We start from the raw sequence: 25,026 nt of genomic DNA, 5'->3' as shown, positions 1-25,026 counted from the left end.
TCCAGACCAGCCTGCGCATCCGCGCAGTCTGGTCAGGATCCATGCTGTTCGCTTTCAAAGCCTATTGTAATTAGAGAAACTGTTAGCGAACAGCATGGATTCTGACCAGACTGCGCGGATGCGCAGGCTGGTCTGGATCCATGCTGGTCGCAAAGTCACTATGTTGGTTTTCCCATGACGCGGCTCATTTAGAATCTGGCATTGTGTAAAAGTCATATTATTTCATTAAACATGGCCGTGTTCATATCGCGACAAGTTCCTGTGGAAATGTAAACACTGGCTTTGTAAAGATAAACGGACTGGCGGTCGTTTACATAAAACTTGCTGTAATAGGATCGATCTGTATATTGTAAACATCTATACTATATATAAAGCATAAAACACGTTGTAAGTTTATGTCTTACAGTAAACGCATACGGAATTAAATACATTTAGAATATGACGGAAGTTCCGAAATCTCCTACGAGTCAAGTAAAAACTCCAGGGAGCCCTGTGCCATCAGATGTCGCTGAACGAAAGAAACACGGGGACATAGTTCTCATAGCTATGGACGGCAGCGAGTACTCGGAATATGCATTGCAATGTAAGTATTTTTGTATTACATGGAAGTATGGGAAATTATTAATTTTGCCGAGTATGCTTAGTTTGATAGATATTACCTTTGTGTTGGAGGTAAGTTCTTGATCTTACTTGTTATGAGCCAAGATGAGCCAAGAATGATTAAGCAATTACCACCCATACTGGGGATCAAAATGTATAAACATACCAATTATAAAAATCAACATGTAATCTACACATTTTAACAAAACTTTCATATTCATTTATGAAATATGATTATGTAATAAGTACACGTAGTGTACAAAGGTAAACAGTTACAACCTTGAGAAGTTGTTTACATCCATATTACATATTTTCAGCAAATTAACTGAAAGTGAGAGTGAAATGTATTAGACAGATATGAAATATGTTTTTCACTGGTAAAAACAATAAAAATGTGATTTTTTTTCTTAAAGGTGAACACCATTTTTAGATTTTAACTAGTGCATGGGTAGTCTACTTGTGAAAATATTGCATCTGATGTTCGCTAGATCTTAAGACGAAACAAACAAATATCGTATCTATTATAAACATGAAACATTTGTTCAGAATGCAGCAACATGTAAGTCGACAGAAACAAAATAACTATATTTGTGACTTCAACCTTTCCTGTGTTTTTTTTTAGTCTACATGGACTCCATACATAAGCCTGGGAACCACGTGGTAATCGTGCACTCAACAGAATATAAATGTATTTCATACCCCGGTACGTATGTAGAACATTATTTACTGGTTCGTCATTAATGATGTCATGGGTAGTGCTCATATTTAATTAGAAAAGTGGAACACAAATAATTACAAAATCGTAATCAAAATAGAAAAAAAAAGAATTGTTAAACTTTGAAGATTGATAAATTGATTGTTTGGTACATTTTCTTACAACACATTTTAAAAAATATAATGAGGCACGTCTATATTCCAATAAAAGTATAAAAGGTTCAAAGATATTCGTAAATGTTTTTCAGCGGTAGCAGTAATGGGCGGAAGTTCAGATATGACAATGATGACAAAAGAGATCGAAGCTGAAGAATTAAAAAGCAACGAGTGTGTTGAAAAGCTTACGCAACGGATGAACAATCTTAAGGTAAATCCTACTGCCTTATTTGCTTTAAACAAATAATTGACTGACATGGAATGCAATTTCATATACACATGATAAGCTGATTGAGTCAAAGTAGCCTTTAAATTCCTTGGTTACTGTTTGATGTTGTATGTGCACCTAACATTTTATATTATCTTATGCATTCAGATTGACGGAGAGATTGCCCGCATCCATGGTGAACCTGGACCGGCTATACTCACTATTGCCAACGAAAAACATGCCGACTTTATCGTTATTGGTTGTCGTGGTAAAGGTTCAGTGCGGCGGACATTTACTGGAAGTGTGACTGACTATGTTACCCATCATTCCTCGGTGCCCGTGATGATAGCTAGACATAAAGATCATTTGAAACACCATCATGGTTTCCACTTACACAATCCGTTTCATCACCATAAGAAGCACGCGGAGAAATGATTTTGTGTTTTGTAGTGTCGGAACTTTCACGCACAGTTTTGTTTCTGTTTAAACATGACTGATTCATTTTTCAATGTTTATATTTCATTGCTATTACATGAATGCCAGAAGTTAATAATAAATGCATAACATCCTGCAGTAATGGGCTCGCGCGAGAAGCGCATCTAAAGTCACCATTTTTTCACACTTTACACTGATGTAAATAACGTTGTGTTATGCCAATACGAGTTCACTACTTCGAAAATATAATTTCACTGGTAAAGGAGGAAGAATCGAATATTCATATTAAAATATAATAATATAAAAAGACAAACGTACGCATAATTTCGCAAAGAAAAATTGAAAATTTATACCCTCCTATTTTTCTGTTTTTGTTTTAACGCCGCACCGACACAGTTATAGGTCAAATGTTTGATGATGGAGGAAGACCCAAGTCTCCCTCCTAACTTAAATGTAAATTAAATCTGAACATGTCACAGAACGTTTTATATTCATTTCGGTAAATCACTAAATAAACAATGAATTGTGCACGATTAAAATATATATTTCAGTGTTGCACTCCAGATATATCCATTCAAAAATACTTCGTCTGATATTCAATTATTCATTCTGTGTATATGTATATGTATAACAAAGCTGTAATAATTTGCATTGAGTTTTGACTTATTCTGAATTAATCTTAGGACAAAACGAACAAATGATGAAACACAGTTGGACACAGCCTTAAAGCGACTTAAAGCGGTCAATACCATTAAAACTCAGGCGGAGTTTAATTTGGGTAAATGTTCACAAACTGTCTTAAATCCGAACGTTTTCCAAAGCTATAGGATAGTGTAAACAAAAGTAATTACATACAGGAGAGTACTTCAATGGTTACAAAGAGAGGCTTGAAAGGTTAAGGACAATACATGTATACTCAATTTCTCAATGCCTTTGCAAAAGTAGAGCAACAAGATAAAAAGAGAAAGGGCCAGATAAAGCAATAATTGTACAAGCATTTCAGTCCCAGTGTTCTTTCTTTGATGGAGTCATTCGTCTATTCCGCCAGACACAATCAAAGAAAATAGCGAGTGTCCATCTGTAAAAAAGACTACTGAGCACCAATCATGGAGTGTGTCTCAAAATAGTCGGACTAAAACCTCTTTGATTAAAACCGTAAAGATAGTTGGATAACTGCAACGACCAAGAATCTTACAAATATAGTAAATAACATATCTATAAATATCAGGATTTGATATACCTTGTCGAAAAACTCTTTTCAAATTGCTATTAAATTACGATTAAAAAGAAAATAACATGAAAAATGCAAAATGTATGCACTAACAGCTTAAGATATCCAGAAGTGTCGAATACTTGTCAGTCGTAAAAATAAAGCTTATGAAATGTACAAATGTATGAACGGCTGTAAGTCGTGAGACCATTATCCGTAAGCATTAAACATTTCATCACCAGGACTACGGTACTGTAGAAACAAAATTTCATAGTATGACGAGCATTAAAAAAGTACAGTTAGGTATGTAGGTCGGAACAACGGCTTCACGCAATTATTACGGGTTGAACTCTTCAAACTCTAGAAATGTTTTAATCCAAAAACATAAGGATGATATCACTTAATGTCGGTTTGAAGAATATTTGCGATTGCAATATTCCTTTCGGAAGCTATAATAATACTGATTAATACCAGTTTTGAGGAGATAAAATCAAATTTAGGCACAAAAATCGTATCAAGAATTCACAAAAATGCTATATTGGATAAAGTAAACAGCGCCTGTTCCTTGATGTAATATGCCATTCCTGTAAGATGTGCGTTTGGTGATCAAAGACACGATGCCAGTTTCTACTTTTGATGTTTATTCACATGTACGTCATTAAAACCCATTTATACACATTTAGTTGCTAACAAAATGTTAACTTTATCTCTTTATTAGCACAATATAAGTAATGTTATAAATAAAGCTCACGCAACTATATGTACAAATACAAGATATAATTTGATATGACATGAAATTACAATTTGTGATAACCTTTAGCCTAAGACATATCTTTAAGAAAAAAAGTTATTCGATAGTTACCAAGATTTTAAAGTACGACTACGATGTGTTGTCTGGCCACAGATGACAATAAGGGCAATAATGACTCGAAACTTTGTGTGCCATTGTTACCAGAAGGCACATCACAGTCCTTTATTGACTTTTTTCAAGATACAATTATTTAATTAATTAATTTTCTTTTGCAAAACGAACGACAAAATATGATCAATCAATGACACAAATAGTTACTCTACCTCGTATTTACCTATGCACCTTTATGACAACAGTTAAAATGAACAATGAACTAACTGTATGATTAAAAACTTGGAGATAAGTCATTTCATTGTAATATCAATTTTCAAGGTAAATACTGAAGTGTTTTTTCCCCTTATTTTTATATATGATGTTTGATTTGGTACACATAACATCATGTATAAATTTCAGTGTAAAATTGGATCTGAATTTATCTTGTTCGACTTAAAACATGTTTCTGATATCATACAGTATGCATGTATTAGACAACTATTTCATGGTCAGATAAATTCTTCCTCCGATAATCCAATTAGAATTTGGGATTAAAAATTGTAATTAATGTTCAGTTCAAATCAAAGAGACCGCGGAGAAATTTACACACATCTCTTTGCAAAAAACAATAACAAAGACATGTTAAGCCAAAAAGAAAAAAAAGAACGATACGAAAACTGAGAAAGATGAACAAATATAATATAAAATTGCTATTTAGTTTATACATAATTTATTTTAGGTCGATTGTGAAGGATATTCTACAAATTATATTAATCACTCTCGACACCTCATTCCTGATGGAATCCGTCGCAACGAGAGTATGAGAGAAGAGGCCAGTTTTCCTTTTAATGCTGAGCGCCAAGCAAGGGTACCATTTTTTACGTCTTTGGGATGACGCGGCCGGGGATCGAACCCACGACCTCCCGCACTCGAAGGTGGACGCTCTACAACTAGGCCATCGAGACGGTTGATTGCTATTTTGTAGCTATAACAATATAAATATCAAATGTACAAATTGTATCTTTCATTACAAACGTCTATAAACCAAACGTCTATAAACCAGACGTCTTTAAACCAGACGTCTATAAACCAAACGTTTATAAACCAGAGTTAAGAAATATTTTCGAGTACGCTTATGTAAATTACTAACGAACACTTCTCATGTAGCGTTTTTTCAGTAAGCATATTTTATTTGAGAGAAAGACAAACAAAAAAGCGTCTGCGTGTTGTCCACCCGCCAGAATATTTTGTAAATAGTAACTGATCTCCGTTGCTTTACCATTGTATATAGACATCTAAAACGATATCCAGGTCTTAAATTTCTAAGGAAGGATGCAGGCATAGGAAATGGGCTTGGAATAAATTTACTAAGGGAATATTGTACTTTTCAAAAACGTAAAAATGAGGAAGTTCAACTTGCAATTAAAGTTGTTATTTATTTATCATAATAGTGCTGGACAGAATACGATATATGTTCATTTAACATTCATTTACACAAGAAAACATAAAGTACCAGCTGTCCTGGTACACCAGAAAAATCATATTTATATCAATCCAACAGCTGTTAAAAGTCTTTTCCAATATCAATATTAGAAAGCGCAATAATAAATAGTGGACACATAATTAAGATTTCTGACACTAAGCGTTTTTGTGTTGGACGTAAACTATCGCAACAACGTGGAGGTAATATTTTAGGGGCTACAATATGTCTGACTGGGAACAAATGGTTGACAGTCCAGCGGAGGAAAAGGATTTAACTAAAACTGTCGTTATTGCGATGGATGGCAGTGAATACTCTGACTATGCTCTGCAGTGTAAGTGTCTTAACTTATAATTGAGCCGCACCATGAGAAAACCAACATAGTGCGTTTGCGGATGCGCAGGCTGGTCTGGATCCATGCTGGTCGCAAACGAACTATGTTAGTTTTCTCGTGGTTCGGCTCATATAAAGAATAACTGTTTCGTGTTCAATGACTTTATTTTGTAATGCAGTGCAGCAGACCATTTCATCATTTACACTTTTAATATATTACGGTATATGCATGTACAATGTTTGGTAATATGATATAATATTATGAATATTTAAGTATTATTCAAAATATTACTGTTTTTACTTTACCCGCTAAAATGGCTTGGGGTTTGATTGAAAATGATAAGTAGAATTATACCATTTCCTTTACATTAACTCATTTGATAACATGTTTTGTTACAAGCGCTTTTTTTATTTTCCCATTCTTCCTTTTTCATTGTGTAATATTTTGAAACAATTATTTTCTTGTTGCCTTGAATTTGATTATATCTGGTTTTTTTTTCTTCCGAAATTAGTCAAATCATTACCAACGACTTGACCTCTGGCTTAAAATTTTCATGCATCTTTTTGCAATCTAACCTTCTGTTTATAGACAAAATATTTGCATATAGACAAAAAAAAAATGCACATATGTACGTATATGTTTTATTCATTAACCTCGTGGTAATAACATGTATATCTAAACCTCGCCATATGTTTACTATATCTATACACGATCGTTATTTTCTTTATATCGTTGACATATTGAATAAAATGTGCATATGTTACCTATGGCAATATAAAAAGAAAAACAATATTGCTTTACCTGCATAACATGATAAACATGTCACTTGTATTAAATGGCAATTTTAACATGCGCCGAAACGATGTTATTAAACGATCTGTTGAGCTGAGCAGCGTGTCATTTAAATGCATAGGGGGCAACCAAGCAAACAAATAGCTTGGTTTGATTGAATATGATCATTGTGCAACTCCAGTCACGCTCCATATAAATACTTTGAAGGGATTCCAGGTCTCAAAGGACAGGAAAATATAACAGCACTGAGTTTATGTCGGTCCAAACTTACAACACTAAAAGCAAATTACATTAGTCAAATTTCAATGGCTCACTCATTTGCCTTACCTGTTTTACCAAGCTATAATTGTCAGTTACTTCTAATGCTAGTCAGATCTAATCAAATAAAAGATTTGAGGCCTGCAATGGCATCATAGAGAAAAGTGTTTGTCGCTGTTAATAATTGTAAGATAAAAGAACTTGTTTTACCGTCGGTACAACTTGCATTGTACCTACTTAGTTTGATGCAAGTCCCATATGATGCTGGGATAACTTGTGTATGAACTGTCTTACCTTTGCTTGGTCCTAAGGTTTTGCTCTTGTTTTTTGTGATTCAAGCAGGTATAAAAGCTCAAATTTTTATTCCGATGTAAATGAGACGTGAAACAAAAATTATTAGTCTTGTGTGGCGGCATATAAACTGAGTTGGTTTGGTGCAGCGTAAAACCCAGATCAAATCTAAACAAGTAATTTCCAGAACATAATCGCGTTGTTTCTGTGGAGGAATGCAGTACCACGTCTAAATTCTTGACTAAAGTGAAAAATTACTAAAATATTTTGTCTTGTAATACAACTGAATCAATATTTTAGATATTATAGCATGGAACAAAATCGTGAACTGATATTTATTAATTTAACATTGCGCATATAAATTTACAGTCATCCACGTTTAAAGTTTGAAACTTAATCTTGCACTTAAATAGGTAAATACTGAATTTATAGAAGTAATATGTTTAAGGCAATCAGTGCCAGTGAAAATTTGCCAAACAAATAGTAGCTGCAATTTGTTTTACATGGCAAGTTCGGTTACGATATGTGCTAATTTAACAATTGCATAGCAAAAGATAAAAATAGCCCAAAGGATCTTTCTATAGATTTTATTAACTATCGCATCTGCAGTCTTAAGTGCCGTGTGGTGGCAGTAAAAGGTTTCCCTGTCTTTGAACTCGTTGTTATATTTCCGGTCATTTGTAATCAAGGAGTCCATTTGGTATTATTTCATTTGGTTACGTTTGATGCTTCTAAACTACTTCCTTCTAGATTTAACTATTAATACGCGCCTTGGCTCGCATGCACGCATGCACGCACGCACGCACGCACGCACCCCCCACCACACACAATCTATATGCTTGGCTAGATAGTTAGTTTAGTCCAACTAATGGAGATTTTGTTCACAAGATCTTTAGCGACCATTAAAGACTCTGACGATACGGTACCCCAATGCCTAAAATACAGATGCGTACATTCACTGTACATGTAATTCTAAATCATTCGAATTTCATAAAGTGCATTCTCCTTAGAGAGTGGTATTAAAGTATTGCCATACCGGGTCTCGTTGCACTGCCTTTACCTGTACATTGGTAAATTTACTAGAATCATGTGAAAAAAACATCTATATTATATAAGGATACGATTTTAATAGGCTGGATAGATATCTTAAAATAAATTAAAGTATATGTGAATTAATTTCAGTTTACGTGGACTGTTTACACAGACCGGGAAATACAGTTTGGCTGGTGCACGCTACTGAGTATAAAATTGTCTCAAATCCTGGTAAATATACAAAGTATATACAGAATTTACTTTCAGAGAAAAATCAGTTATTGATTATCTGATCGCTAGCGCAGATTGCTACAAATTTCTAGATGATTTCAAAATTGACGAAACGGATGCTCTTTTTTCTGACGGCCATAGCGCGCTCTATTGGACTTTTAAATGCAAGGACACCGCGATTATATGTGATAAAAGTGTTCCTCGTAATATCCCCAAACCGGTCTGGCGTGATAACTACAAAGACAAGTTCGCCCAAAATATCAACAGGGATCACGTGAACTCTATCTTAAACTTGCTTGACATGCCGTATACAGACTTATCGGTTGAAAACGCTACATTAGAAATACAACACTTGTTTGAAAACGCTGCATTTGACTCCTTTCCAGAAAGCAATCGATACAATCAAAAAACTACTCCCTCGCGCAATCATAGGCCATGGTTCGGTCCCAAGTGTTATAAAGCCAGGAAAAATTATCATAACGCTAAATCGTCTTATCGTACTCACCGCTCTAGTGATAATAAATTAAGGTTAAAAATGCGAGTAAAGAATACAAGCGGACAATGCATTATTTTATCGAGAAGTTTAAAAAAGAAAAAGCGAACAGACTTAGGGACATGCATTCAAATAATCCTAAGCAGTACTGGCAATTTCTTAAAAAATTAAAACCTAAGGATAAAACAAACGATTCTCCTAGCATAAGCGAATTTTACAATCACTTTAAACGTATAAATATGCACCCAAACGAAAATCCTGACGAGAACCGTGCGTTTAGTAACCAACATTTTATTGACGATTCAAATGCGTTTTTGAATATGCCCATAACCGATCGTGAAATTATAAAGTGTATTGATAAATTAAACAACGGGAAAGCCTCTAGCCCAACTGACAACATTTAAATGAATACATTAAGAGTACAAAAACATTACTCCTCCCAGTTTTATAAGCGTCTATTTAACAATATCCTAGATACAGGCATTATTCCAAAATCTTGGCTGGAAGGTACTATTATCCCTATTTTTAAAAACAAAGGCAACTCTATGGATTGTGGGGCGTACAGGCCCATTACGATACTGTCATGTTTAGGAAAACTGTTTACAGCTATACTAAATCTTAGATTAACGAGCTATAGAGGAATTCAATCTACTTAATGAAAACCAAGCCGGCTTTAGGAATGGATATTCTTGTTCTGATCATATTTTTACTTTGCATGCACTTATAGAGATTCTAAAGAAACGTAAACAAAAACTTTTTTGCAGCTTTATCGATTTTTCACAGTGTTTTGATAAAATCTGGAGATTCGGTCTATGGCATAAATTACTTCAGACCTCCGTAAATGGTAAATTTTTCCAAGTGATTTTTAATATGTATCAAAACATTAAGTCTTGCGTTTTGCACAATGGTGAGCAGTCTCCTTTCTTCCTTTCCGAAATTGGGGTGCGTCAAGGGGAAAATTTAAGTCCCATTTTATTCTCAATCTATCTTAATGATTTACAAGCATATCTAGAAACATACGGTGTCACAGGCATATTGCTAAATGATCCGATCACTGACGAAGCATGGCTTAAACTGTTGCTTCTGCTTTACGCAGACGACACTGTTATAATCGCAAGTAACCAGTCTGACTTTCAAAATAGTCTGAATTTATTTTATAATTACTGTGAACACTGGAAACTAAGTGTTAATAGAAATAAAACTAAAGTAATTGTATTCGGTGCGAGAAATATTGCAAACTTTCATTTTCATTTAGGAGATGAACGCATCGAAATTACTGACAGTTACCACTACTTAGGTGTTACATTCTCAAGCAACGGGTCCTTTTTAAAAGCTAGAAAACACGTAGCCCAACAGGCTAGCAAAGCTATGTACCTTTTGTTTACCAAATCTCAGAATGCAGATTTACCAATCGACCTAACTATTAAACTTTATCAACATACTGTATTACCTATTTTAACGTATGGGTCCGAAATATATGGATTTGAAAACCCGGATTTACTCGAAAAAGTAAACAACGAATTTCTCCGGAGAATAACTAATGCTCGTAAAAGTGCACCGCTCTACATGCTTTATGGTGAAACAGGAACAATGCCTGTATCAATCATCGTGAAAACAAATATGCTATCGTTTTGGACAAGGTTATTACTAGGAAAAGAAAGTAAGATCTCCTTTTTATTATACACTATATGTTGCGCAATAACAATGTAAATTTTAAATGGGTCTCAAAAATCAAGGAAATTCTTAATTCTGTAGGACGGCCAGATCTGTGGCTAAACCAGCACGTTGCCGTTAAAAAAAGCACACACAAATTAATAAAACAAACGTTAATCGACCAGTTCAAGCAAAACTGGCATGGTCAAATGCAGCTTTCAAACAAAGGACTTTTTTATAACAGCTTTAAATATAACTTAGAATACGAAAAATACTTTAATATCCTTTCAACAACAGACTACAAAACGTTCTTCAAATTCCGTACTAGTAATCATAGACTACCAGTAGAAACTGGTCGCTACGACGGAACACCTTACCAAGAACGTATCTGCACGCTATGCAATAACGATTGTATCGGTAATGAACAGCATTATTTATTTAAGTGCGATTATTTCAGTAGTAAGAGAAATATTTACTTAAAAAACTGTAATTTCACCGATAATGATCACTCTTTGCGAGCATTTATGCAGACCGTCGATGAATCTAAATTAGCTGACTTTTGTAAATTAATAAGAGTAATATTAGCTAAGTTTTAAGAAGTACCACCCGATCATACAAAACTCAGAAAGTAGACGCTAGTATTTATAGAATGAACATTGCCTACCTTAAGAAGTTAATCCAGTTGTTGACATTCGCAGCACTACTTTTACCTGTTTTAACTCTACAGTCTAAATATAGCAACGTAAAAATCACTTTTTCTGTTTTTTGCGTGCATATGTAAATGTGTCCTCATTCACAGACCTAATTACATTTGTCATTCGTCTACTCCGCGCAAGAAATAGTTACCCATATTATAGTAAAATAACTTTGCTTATTAGTGCATTGTATACATGTGTTTATAATTAAATATGTGTGTTAATGAACCAGAAATGATCAGATATAATCTTGAATAGAAAGATTACAAGTAATTTGCACCTATGTAAATGAGTTGTGAGATACAATTCTATGAGTTCCCCCTTGACACTTGTGTATACTGCTAATTTAATAGTTCATATTTTATATTCTGTTGACTGCTACCGGAACAAACAATACATTGTTAAAAAAAAACAAAAACAAACATATTGCATATCCTCATGTTGTATATCATATACCTTGGGTGAATAAAGTATCTGTCTGTCTGTCTGTCAGTTTTTCATATATAGACTAAACTTAATTAGCTAGGTAGATAGCTACAAAACTGACTCATTATTCTGAATGATGATACACTACATGTCACGGGTCATTTAAACATTTAAAAGTAAACTGCAGTTACTATCATTGTGTCATCACAGTCGTCAACATCATCGTTATCATCATCATCATCATCATCATCATCATCTTATTAATATTATTTATAATAATGATAATAATAACAACAATAATAATAATAATCATCATCATCATAAGCAGCAGCACAGCAGCAGCAGCAGCAGCAGCATAATAATAATAATAATAATAATCATCATCATCATCATCATCAACATCATCATCATCATCATCTTTATCATCACCATCTGTATCATCATCATCACCAAAAACATCAGCATTAGCATCATCATCATCATCATCATCATCATCATCATCAAAATCGTCATTACCATCATCATCATCTTTATTATAATCATTAGTTTCGTCATCATTACAGCCAACACCAACACCACCACAATCATCATCATCATCAGCGTTGTCGTCGTCGTCGTCATTATAATAAATGAATACCAATGCAATCATAAAATATCTAAAGGAAATCTGAACACTGTATAAAGATTTTATCAAGACCACAAAGCTGGAGTGAGATATTGATCACTTTATGTCATTTACTCTTTTTCTGAAGAAACATAGAGCGGCTATGTGATATATTAGTTAAAAAATATAACAAAACGATAAGAATGTTTTCAGTTGATTAAATCTATTTAAGTCAATGCATAAAACTTCACAAGATAACACTGGCAAATGAATTCGATTTGATACGATACTGGAGAACTTGACAATTATTTGAATGGAAAGAAATGCTATCATAAACGAATGGTCTAGTGGCAAGTCGTTGACTATTGTTCTTGCATTGTGTATATAGGTTAGAACAGGCTTCTAAACGTCTATTAGAGATTCTAAGTCAGTCTTAATAACATTATTTTTTCTGGAAAGTTTGATGATGAAACCGGTGTTGCTTTTAATGATGAGAAGAAACTATAAATGCTATCGCTTTTGTATTATCACAACTGCCACGATATCGACTGAAGTTATTTTCGTCAATATTGTAACGCAGTTGACATTGATAAAATGTTTTTGCATTTTTTTTTTTTCAATTGTAGCGGTAGCTTTAATGTCTGGAAGCACAGATATGACGTTGGTTACAAAAGAAATAAAAGCAGAGGAAGAAAAAACAGCTGAACTCATAGAGAAACTTCAACAGAGAATGAGCTTTCTGAAGGTAGATTTATCTTCTACTTTTCAGACTTAAAATCATAAGCCAAAAACCGAAAGAATATTCAATTAAGATTGAGCACTATTTTCCCCAGCAGTGGAAAACGAGCAGTGTCTCGATTTGAAATCAATTCATACCAAAACCGTTTCTAAAGAAACAGTTGGCCTTTATAATTTAGGAAGCGTTACTTGCTGGAATGTAATTTGAAAAAAAAAACAACGAATCACTGCTCTTGTAAGGGAATATATTCACGCAAACAAATTCGGTTATGAGGTGGTGGTTCGAGGGGCTCCCATACTTAATTGCCTTTCATATTTTCTGCAAGTTAAGGCTCGTTGAATGTCATGATACAATTATATTTAATTTTATATTATGACTCCTTACATAAATCACCGATCCATAGTTTGTGCTACATATGACTGGTATATATTTAGCGCATAATAAGTCAAACATTTGAAAAATGATACTGCTTACCGATTAAGCACAGATTTTTATTGACTAATAATGTCATAAGTGTTAAACTGTTGCATTTTGTCCTTTCAGATCGATGCCAATATTCAAAGTATTCATGGGGATGTTGGACCTTCCATTATCACATTTGCAGATGAAAAGAATGCCGACTTTATTGTTGCTGGTTGCCGTGGAAAAGGAATGTTACGCAGAACACTGACTGGAAGTGTGACCGATTATATCACCCACCATTCCCATATGCCTGTGGTTATCGCTAGAAATGCCGATCATCTTGAGAAACTGCACCTTCATATGCCCTTTAAACAAAAGAAGCACTAAAGTACACGTTATGTCCATTTCATCAAGAAAATATCAAATTATTGCAATGAGTAACAATTATTTAAAGTGTAAAACTCCTACCTGAAACCTATGTGTATCGTAACCTATGGGCATACCTTTAACACATCTAATTATTCTGACTTAATGAAAATGATTAAAGCGACCAATATCATTCCGTTGCATGAATTCGTTTAAATGTCGTTGTTATACAGAATTTTCTGAGTTTTTACTGAATATTTTCCAGTATTTTACTGAAGTGTCTTATTTTAGCTGATTGTTAATCAGTATGGTAATGGTTTGGTGGACTGTATTATGCATTATTAGATGTTTAGGAGGACTTTGCGCAAAGTAGGTAAATCAGCCCAATAGGCACCTTGATGAAATTGGACTGGTGAGATAAGGTCAAATGTATACATGTTTATTTGTAAAAAGGACAAATTCCACGATTATTAAAACATAGATATGTTAGCAGTTATTACTTTAGTAAAGAATTCTCAGAAAAAAATTGAGGGATATTTTGTAGAATAAGTTTAGTTTACTTGTACTTTGCTGGACGTACTACGAATAAAGCATATGATTATAAAACCATGGACTACCAAGCTTCGTTTACTTATATTAGTGTAAGATTCGTTGAGCACCTTTTGTCGTGTTGATATCCTTTGTAAGGTAATCTTATTTACAATATCTTTATTTCATTTTTGTTCTTGTATGACACAGATCTTGAGACAAAATATTTATTTCTGAAACACCACTGAAAGTGGCCAGTTCTCATTGTTTCACCGTGCCAGAAATGATAGCAAACTTTACGAATATGCATAAAACATAAAACGGAGAAGAAGCTGCAAATAGTCATACAAATATTGAACTGAAAATGCTATTTAAATACCGAGAATGAAAATGGAAGTAATACACTTCTAGGAAATGTTTTCAAATTCAAAATTAATATCATCATGGTCAGACCGTGGATGAACCAGTGGTAACTAGACAATATCTAATCTACACAAATCAACACTCTTCCATTTTAAATATTTTGACATGTGTTGGCACACCTTCTGATTTAATAATGATGGAAGTACTTTAATTCTCAAACCAGCATCAGAATATTACGTTAGTCTGTGTACATAGTACAACTCAACAGCACAGTACCCCCAAACCATTTATCCTTTCAATAAAACATTCAGTGAAGATTTTTCTATGCTCAAAATGTGTCATAGTGCGGTTTTATACTTGATCGATACAGGAAAATGACACAGGGCCCAATATAGAGGAACTATAACTCATAATCGGCCAAACAGACGAATCAAGTAATTTCTTATACACATTATATGGAACCCTACTCTCTAGTTTACAATTAGCAGTAAATAAGAGCTCGACTATCACATTGAGCATCGGCATTTGCTGCGATATTATAATCAAGAATTTTTTCGATGAACACCAAGATATGTATAGTTTTTTTTAAAGTAATCAAGTTATCATTGTTACAAGTAAATTATCTACAAGAGCACAGAAAGTGGACGAATATGCACAATATTATTCTTTTCACTGTTAATAAACAATCGTCACTGTTACATACTCAGTAGACATTGCAGATCATCATCTTTCTACGTTAGTGTTTTCATCTCCGAAAGGTATACCAAAATTAAACCTCTTAATGCATACAGAACACAGCCATAGTGCACATTAAACCAGTCTCCATTAAGAGGATTAGCCCTTGCACATGAAGTGTCATGAGTAGAATGATAAATCAGCCTTTATTTTTTTAAATCGAAACGCCTGATGACCAAACCGTTTCAAAAGATTATCTCCATTGATAATCTTTGGCCAGTACTTTTCATACGCACGCTCATTGTTATCGTTGTAAAAGAAACCATTTCAACAATAATTGTTTCATAATTGTATGTATTTGAACCCTAATACACTTTAAAACAGTTTAAAAGGACATTCTGCTTCTGGTAAGTTCGAACGCAATTTGAAAACTCACTTATTCCGGATATATGCATGCATTTTTCCTACAGTTATAATGTAGCAAAAGAAAAACAACAAAAAACATGTGTGAACAACAGTGTGCTGATTATCAGTGACCTTCATTCCTAACAATCACTTGGGCTACCCATTTATTTCTTTTCAATAGTTTATGTCCCTTCCAAACAAAGAACATTTGCAGCTTCAGTTTACACGTCATTTCTATGGATTCACTCACTACAAAACCCCCATTAGTTTTTATTTGAAATAAACGGCGCAATACTGGCATATTAGTATTATTAATGTCAATCCAGAGGTCTGGATTTTTAATCCCGGCCCAGGCACTGGAAATTTTTTAGATGTTCTTGAATGTCTCTCACCTAACTAACCGACCAGAACTGGATCGTCTCAGGAAAGATGGCTTCGTGTGTATCGGTGCTACACACCGGGCACGTTAAAAAACCAGATTGTCTATTTGCAAACAAATATGCTAAGTTAGACGGACATGCTTGTATCATATGAATTTCTCTCAGTCTGTTCTTTGGGCTTTCTCTCGCTCTGTCCTTCTGTTCAGATCGTTCTGCGTCTGAACTGGCATGATTTTGGCGCACGTACTGAGTGGCTGCGTATGTATGTAAAGCGCACCTGAACGTATTTATCATGAAAATGGCACTATATAAATCTGGTATATATTAAAACTGGAATAATCTAAATATGAGCCGCGCCATGAGAAAACCAATATAATGGCTTTGCGATCAGCATGGATCCAGACCAGCCTGCACATCCGCACAGTCTGGTCAGGATCCATGCTGTTCGATTTCAAAGCCTATTGCAATTAGAGAAACTGTTAGTGAACAGTATGGATCCTGACCAGACTGCGCGGATTGTAATGCTCGGCGGAATTGAATAACATAATGATATGAAAGGGTAGGTTGTAAATTCATTAGTGATAAAGATGCTATGTACAGCTCTGTTTTTTTTTTCAAACATATTTAAAGCAACAGTATTAAATATAGCAAACATATTCATGATAATTTTTGATAAATATAAACGCAACGCCTAACTTATTTTTATCAAAAAGTAAAGAAAAGTACTGTCAAACTTTCTATGGACAGAGCAAGCATGTTGTGAAATCAGGAATAATTAATCATCAAATTAATATTCATGACATGGTTTTCAGCGAATTAATCATGGGTAGAAAATATTAACAGTAAAAAATAAATGGTATTTGATACTGAAAATATTTGACATTTACTTGCAGTACTAGACCTATCTAAAAGACAGATATGTAAACATGCGCGCTTCATCAAAAACAACAACGAACAGGTTAATGTTGTGGAAAAATGAGAACAACGCGCGCATTAGAGTGAAACAAAGGTTGTGGTTAGTATACAGCCTGAGGTATGTGAGGATATATCATATAGACAAAAGAAATATCAAAATGGCTGATCAGGAAAAAGCAGTCGGAACCAAGAAAGATTCAGTAACTGTTGTAATAGCGATGGATGGAAGTGAATATTCGGATTACGCATTGCAATGTAAGTATTTATACGTTTTTGTTTCAACCATTTTTGAGGAGCTTTGGCAGACTTTTTGTGTTTTGTCGAGGTATTACTTTAATTCGCGGAAAATCTCTAATAGCATCTTGTGTGACACGTCAAAACACGGTCTGTCTTGCATGCATATTTTCATATCATAATTGTTTGTAACGCTGTGTCGATTTTATAGTTTATTTAAACATAACAAATCACTATAGTGCCTTTAAATCAGTTTGATTCCAGCGCAGTTTATTATGCCCGCTCTTCATTACGGAAATATTGAAACGCAGATTCGAACTTGAGAAAATATCTCAAAATTAAATCAAAATAAGACAAAAATCAAAATTAAAATTACGTCTATCCCAATTTTTCGTGTTTAATGATAAATATGTTTACTTCATGGCCGAGTAGTATAAATGTGTCCTGCATATTTTATATGCATGAAACACATTTAATATTCAGTCTATATTTACATTTTCAGTTTTATATTTATAGTTCGATTTTAAGGTCAGCGTTGTTTTTGTATTTTTAATAATGGAACAGTCCGTTATTTAGGTAGTTTTATTCAGTACGATAGTGGTTCTTACTTAAATAAGACAAGGTAAATCATGCTGATTTCCCTAATCAGCAGACGAGTCCACAAACAACTCTCAAACGTCAAAATCAAACTATACAATCATTTTGTTTGTTTTCAGTTTATAAAGACTGTCTCCACAGGCCAGGAAATAAGGTCTTAATTGCACACAATATAGAATACAAGATTGTCTCGCATCCTGGTAAGTATGCAGTATGCTATGTAGTAAAACTGACTCAGTATAGTTTGTATTACATTACAAATTAACAATCAATTAATCACATTAAAAGACAAGGGAAGAATAAAGTTATATTACATTGATCAGTGCTTGTAATTCAATAGAATGATGTACGGAATGCTGATTTCCTATTCTTGCATTCTTTCCAGTGTAGCATTTATGTTATCCGAATTGACATTTTAGGCCATTTACAAATGTAAACAAATAAAACAACAACGTCACTTTTGAAAATATTAGTGTGAACGGAGGAAAACATTTCATTTATCTACTATGGTATGACAGCAAATATATAACATGTACATGTATATACTGGATTAGCATGGAGTTCTAGAGCAAGAAGATCTGATGCATAATGTAATTGTTACAGAGTGGAATGGGTTCAGGAGAACTGACATGTTTAATGCTCGAATCCAGTAATTTACTGATGTAACTCATGTTGTACACGAAGTACATCAATAGAATATACAGTCAGACAATTCATTCACTGTAAATTCTCACAGTATCTTATGCGTTTACGTCCTTAATGAGAACACAAATACTGGGCATCTATGGGAAATACCACTTTCGCCAATAGATTTCTTTTCTACAACCTTAAGTCCGTTTACTTGTTTTTGAGACATTTGTCCATGATTAAAGCGATCCGCACATTATACACTGATTTTAAGACACCGTTTTTAGAACTATTCAACGCGTCAAATATTATACTTCATTTTTAGAAAGATGGTGACTGCCGTTTTGATAAATTTACACACGGGTTGCCATTAATTTATAAAACAGTTTACATTTCTGTATACGGACTCCAGGCTTTATTCTATCCAGTAAATGATGTTACGTCATTTCTCCCGTTTATCAAACGTGTAGAACTACATCTAGAATGAGGTATGGTACGTATCATACTAGTTTAACGGCTTTAATGTGCTTTTTCCATCGACCGTAAGGTGGTAGCCCAAAGGGTTCCTTTGTCTGTTTGTTTTGTTCTTCTTGATTGCATTTACCAGTTATATACACAATGATAAATGCACTATATTGATATACGTTTTTGTTTAGAGGAGGCGTGGCGTTCTTTGTTATTGTTTTAATCTTTATTCATGATGTACTCAAGCCGTGGCGGTGATGAACTTTAGCCGTGGTGATGAACTTTAGCCTTCTGTCGTGGAAATGATGCATTGTAGCCGTGGCAATGATGTACTTCAGCCGTTCGTGGCAATAATTTGCTTTAGCCTTGGCCGATGCATCTTTTCATTTTATACTTTAGCTGTGGCGGTGATGACCGGGGCTGCTGATTCAACACTTGTCACAAGAGAAATCGAACAAGCAGAAGTAAGGGCAGCTGAACTTGTTGAAAGGCTTAAACAAAGAATGACAGAATTACAGGTAGATAACCATCTATATTAGTACATTGCATTAAGATGTAAGTAAACAAAAGACATATATTACAAAGCAACAGAAGATAGTTCAGCCGCTTAAGTTGAAGATCTAAATGAGTCTCTTGTGTGGCAATGGAAAAACATAAGACCTTTAGAAAGGTTTATTTTGTGTGACAGGAGACCTACGAATAACATTTAAATACAAGGTCTCAAGAAATAGATTATATCCCACAATTACTTTCTTTCAGCTGCGTAATGATTTCAAGACCGAGGCGGTACTTCCATAACTATTTTATTGCATGCTGAAACAATATATTTGCTTGTATAAGAAACGTCCAAAAGTCCGCAAGATAAGATTTTAAAAGATTGTACTAAAGTTAATTTTTTACGATGCACATTACTTATCAGCATTGGCAAACAATAAAATAGTAATATCATACTAGATTCTATCATATTGTGAAAATATTTACTAATTTCAGGTTGAGGGAAGTGTTGAGAAAATCCACGGCGAAACTGGACCATCTATTGTCACCTTTGCAACTGACAATAAAGCCGATTATATTGTTGTTGGTTGTCGGGGTAAAGGGGTTCTGCGGAAAACGTTCACCGGAAGTGTCACTGATTATATTACTCACCACTCCCATGTTCCCGTGATTGTTGCAAGGAACATCGACCATTTAGAGAAACTTCACCTACACATGCCCTCTTTGAAGATTTTCAAGAAAGGAGATGGTCCAGGGTCTCCAAAGTGAGCAGTCTTCTCAGAACTCTAAATAATAACAACACAACATAAACATATTGAATAACACATTATACTCCACGAATGTTTGTTTACAAGTGCTTATTTCTTGTCTACACATAAATGGAATAGGTTCTAGTTCATATTCTATGTTCAACATGGGAATTCTTGAATGAAGTTTTTCAAGGGCAATTGTGCTTTGGTGGATTGTATATTGGTTGCGAGGCTCGGAAGAATGGGTGAATTACGCAGTGTAAATATTCATTAGTTCATATGATTTCAGTTTTTCGAATTTATTTATACTACCCGAAAGGGAAAGAATATATATGGCCTCGCTTCGTCCGTCCGTCCGTCCCGCCATTCTTGTCCGGGGTATTTCTCAGTTTCACTATCAAGCCTATTATCTTCATGTTCTGGTCAGATTTTTCTCTGAGTTATTGACCTACGATTATCTAGCATCAGTACAGTATAGGGCCACCCTTGTACCGAGCAATCCCTGACTGATTTTCAGCGAACTTTCATAGGAAGCTTCACTCCAAAGAGGAGAAGCTCATATCTTGTGCGTACTTTTTCAACAATTAATTGCTTCGGAAGCTTCACTACTTAGACGGGGTATATACCCAGTCGATGAATTCCACTTTATTCCGGACATTATTTTAGATATGAACAGGAAGCTGGGTAGAACCATTGACGTTACGTAAACCAGCTGGATGGCTTCCTCACATAAATAATTCTACACCCAAAGTAAGGTTTCGAACCAACAGCGGTGAGTGGCAAGGGATTCGTAGTCAGCGACTTTAGGCCCTGTTTTCGAAATGTAGACAAAGTACATTTAGTATTAATGAGTGAGATGACCGCATCTTATTTTATCACTAAGTATGTAACTTTATAGATAGGTGGTAAGAGAAAAGACTTCGAAATCGAGTCCAAGCCCAGGCCCAGCAACTAGATTTCCCACTTTGTTTAAAGCTCGTGTTAAATTAGAATTATGATATCAGAATTACAGAATTCAAAACAAGTGGTTTTACTAAATGTAACGCATTATTATGTTATTACAATTTTGAAGAAATAAAGAGACGTTTGAACACGCCATGTACCCGGATAATCTTAACTCTGTTCAGCGACCCTAACTCAGTGCCAACATGGCTGACAGAAAGACGATGTATGTAGTTAATTTTCTTGTCTTTTTTCATGTTTTTATGTGAGTATGCAATGTTAGCGTGAAACTTTTGATAGTCATAATATCCTGTATTGATAACATGTTTTGTGTACTAAATATTTCAATCGAAATGTCACATTATGTGGCCGGAATTCATTAAAATGTACTCAAAAAGTCTTCAAAATGAACATGTTTTATGTTTCTAACTGTTTTAAAGTACCAGAAATTGCAGTAAGACCTTACTTATTAAATGTATTAGTTCCATAAATATCTATTTGACAATGTTTAACAGTATCAAAGTTTGAAATTGATTTTTATAGCTTAAAAATTGTATTGATTATGAGGTAGGTTTAAATTTGGGGATAATTCCTAACTGGTATAAGAAACAGTGCTGTATAAATACAAACTTAGAATGGATAAACACCTAACCAAACGTAAACGGCTGTTCGTCTGTGCTTTTTTATGGACTGTTGATGCTCGAAGTTCTTTGATCTACCCACCCCTGCAGGGATGTTGGATTCCTATGTCCAACTTATCCGACTCGTGATTTTTTGCCGGCGGACAAGTGCATTTTTCATTCTGTGTGTTCGCGGAAAAGCATACTTTTTCAGGTATAAAATGAGAAAACATAAAATATCATTTAGATTGTGTGTTGCTTCAAGTGTATGGAGGTGATAAAGATAATGGGTTCTTTGACTAGGTCTCGCGCACACTGTAACTCGGTGACTATGATAAAATATCAGAGAAGATTTAGATACAAGAAGATTTATTTAACGTTGGATAAGTATAAACATATAACACTAGCTTAAAGCTATTTTCCGACAAACACATGTAAATAAGCTCAACATAAGTAAAACAGCTGAAATAAAATGCAAATATGTTAAAGCACATTAAAGCAAATAAAGCATCTGGCTCTAAGTAGATAAGAAACAAATCACAAATTATCACATACATGTTACAGCGCATTAAAACAAAATTGTACATAGGTACTTACAAATAAAAGGAAAAAGTAATTTACCACATACAGATTTAGCACATTTAAAGCAACATAAAAAAGATTAGCTGACACTACACAAAAATAAGAAGAGTCACATTTAAGAACATGCATTTAAAAAAGAACAACATAAAAGAAGAAATCATATACATGCTAAAGAGAACATAAGAACTACTTAAAGTAGCTGAAGAAAAATATTTGCATCATCAGCATATAGCATTCTGTAGCTAAAACTAAAAAAGGAAAACAAGGGTTACACACAGAGAACTAAAAGGACATTTAAAGACATCAGAAACGTTAACAACTTAAAAAAGTATTATGACAAGTTTGTAAGTAGAATTCCAACTGTTGAGACAATAAGTCACTGTCAAAGGAAATATTTGAGCCTGTAGTCAGCCAAATTAAAATCAAAAACACACAGAGATCGCAAGTATGACTAAAATAAGTCGGAAAGTTTTAAGAGTCTTTCTCTGAATTCATCTGGCTTTGCACCATTGCTTGGGCAGTGTTTCGGGCATGACCCCAAAAGATCCCGAACACTGCTTACGCGATTTCAGACTTTTATAAACGTGAAAAGGCAAATATTTCAACAGCTTATTTTTTACCACAGTTACTGTGATATGCTTTTCTATTTTATTGTCCTAAATAAAGAACTCGATCTCCAGTCTATTTGCGCTTTCGTGAAGGTTTAATATTACAAATCAGAGCAAGTGAAATTTGACTATGGACAAGTGGGTTTTTAAGTGTCCGTGGACAAGTGAAAAATGTAAGGATACCCACACCCCTGTCCCGTCAGTCCATGCATCACTCCCCCTACCATACCACACACACACACTTTTCTTCCCTATTTACCGTCTGAAAAATATCATATTTAATAATTAATCATAAATCTAATCCAATTTAAACAATATCAAAAATATTCCATTAGCACCTCTATAAAAATCTCTTACACTATACGATATACAAGATTTGAAACAAACACAATTCTCCTGAAACAGTGTGTGTGTGTGTGTGTGTGTGTGTGTGTGTGTGTGTGTGTGTGTGTGTGTGAGAGAGAGATGGAGGGAGAGAAGGTTGGGGACTACAGAACTACGAACATCGTTGGTATTAAATAATTTCTTATATAAATATAATAATTTTGACTTTTAGACTGAGTTATTTTGGAGGGTTTATCCGGATTTTTCCAAACATTGCTATTTGCATAATATTAAAATTATGAAAAAAATTTTGACTGTAGTGGGCATACATATAACATCTTGTAAAATTAATGACAAAGTTTGAAGACAATACCGCTTATAAAGTAATGTTTACAATAATCAGACCATTACATGTCGACTCATTCATTTCTATAGAATACTAGTCAGTTAGGTGTTTATCCGTCACGCAATTTCGTGTAAGTTAGGTTTTTATCCATTCCTCATGTAAACTGAGTTCGGTTTTTATCAAATCAAAGTTAGGTTTTTATCCCTTTTCTCGCTGTCAGTCCATTTGAACATGTATTGTGTCAACATGTAGTGGGTTAACAACATAGTGTAAACGGGCCTATAAAGCAGTATATCTTTGCTTTCAAACAACAAAATAGTCGAGGCATCAAAAGCATAGAAGTATTTTTAAAGATTTTTTGTAAAAGTTTTCATTGAAAAGGTTGCCTTGTTCGTCGTTTTTCCACCTGAAAACACAAGGATTGATATATTTAACATGATACATTTTGAAATAAATATATACTTGATCAATGGAGATAGATATAACAACAGAAAATTCCTTTATACATCGTAATTACACAGAAAACAAAGTTGTATCGGCTTTACATCCGCCATGTTGGCACTGAGTTAGGGTCGCTGAACAGAGTTAAGATTATCCGGGTACATGGCGTGTTTGAATGAAATTACATGACACAGTACCTTTACAATAAGTTAGTGCTTACGAAATTTGAACTCTCTTGGCATATTGCCAAGATCTAGCCTGTATGGCGGACGGAGACATTCTCCCATTACTTCTTCTCCGTGTTGATATATTTTCTAGTCATTTGGGACTAGTAATCATCATCATCAGCAGCATCATGTATAAAATAAATCGATAGTAGGATTGAGAATAATTTACAGATCGTTTGTCGTCACCTTTACAACTGACAATTAAACTGATTATATTAGACATTGCTTGCAAGACAAAGGTAAACTCCGTAAGACCATCATCGACTTAATCATTCAGAATTTCAGCATGTCCGAACATCGATTTGGAAAAATGTACTTAAACATCACCCAGACGCCTCCGCTTACAAGACAACAGCTTAGATACTAACATCAGTAACTTGCTTTTCATCCTTTCATGTCAAGGAGCACCTGATTAAACATCATGTAGCTGATCTGTCATATGACAAAAAGAATCAAACAAAGTCATAGTCATCTATTTAAAGCTGTATTTGTAATATATAGCTGCATAACAAAGTACACGTCATTTATAATCTAGTGTTG

The 25,026-nt window shown here is 34.3% G+C and overlaps 3 protein-coding genes across 3 annotated transcripts; all 3 read left to right on the top strand.

The window, feature by feature from the left end:
• The first annotated feature begins 256 nt into the window (after window positions 1-256).
• Window positions 257-2,762, top strand: LOC123566111 (universal stress protein Slr1101-like). The gene is made up of 4 exons (XM_045359971.2): window positions 257-583; window positions 1,223-1,303; window positions 1,563-1,681; window positions 1,847-2,762. Exons 1-4 carry the CDS (start codon window positions 439-441, stop codon window positions 2,111-2,113), a joined length of 612 nt encoding a protein of 203 aa, XP_045215906.2. The 5' UTR covers window positions 257-438; the 3' UTR covers window positions 2,114-2,762.
• Window positions 2,763-5,564: 2,802 nt separating this feature from the next.
• LOC123565620 (uncharacterized) lies at window positions 5,565-14,576 on the top strand. The gene is made up of 4 exons (XM_045359478.2): window positions 5,565-5,981; window positions 8,505-8,585; window positions 13,083-13,201; window positions 13,739-14,576. The coding sequence occupies exons 1-4, from the start codon at window positions 5,873-5,875 to the stop codon at window positions 13,982-13,984; spliced, it is 555 nt and encodes a 184-aa protein (XP_045215413.2). The 5' UTR covers window positions 5,565-5,872; the 3' UTR covers window positions 13,985-14,576.
• Window positions 14,577-17,257: 2,681 nt separating this feature from the next.
• On the top strand, window positions 17,258-20,679 carry LOC123566112 (universal stress protein Sll1388-like). Its single transcript, XM_045359972.2, has 4 exons — window positions 17,258-17,484; window positions 18,180-18,260; window positions 19,552-19,670; window positions 20,143-20,679. The coding sequence occupies exons 1-4, from the start codon at window positions 17,277-17,279 to the stop codon at window positions 20,413-20,415; spliced, it is 681 nt and encodes a 226-aa protein (XP_045215907.2). The 5' UTR covers window positions 17,258-17,276; the 3' UTR covers window positions 20,416-20,679.
• The last annotated feature ends 4,347 nt before the right edge of the window (window positions 20,680-25,026 follow it).

Source organism: Mercenaria mercenaria, chromosome 8 (assembly GCF_021730395.1).
Source record: "Mercenaria mercenaria strain notata chromosome 8, MADL_Memer_1, whole genome shotgun sequence".
NCBI classification, from domain to species: domain Eukaryota; kingdom Metazoa; phylum Mollusca; class Bivalvia; order Venerida; family Veneridae; genus Mercenaria; species Mercenaria mercenaria.
Note: the sequence above shows the minus strand (reverse complement) of the source record. Positions and strands in the feature narration are given on the sequence as shown.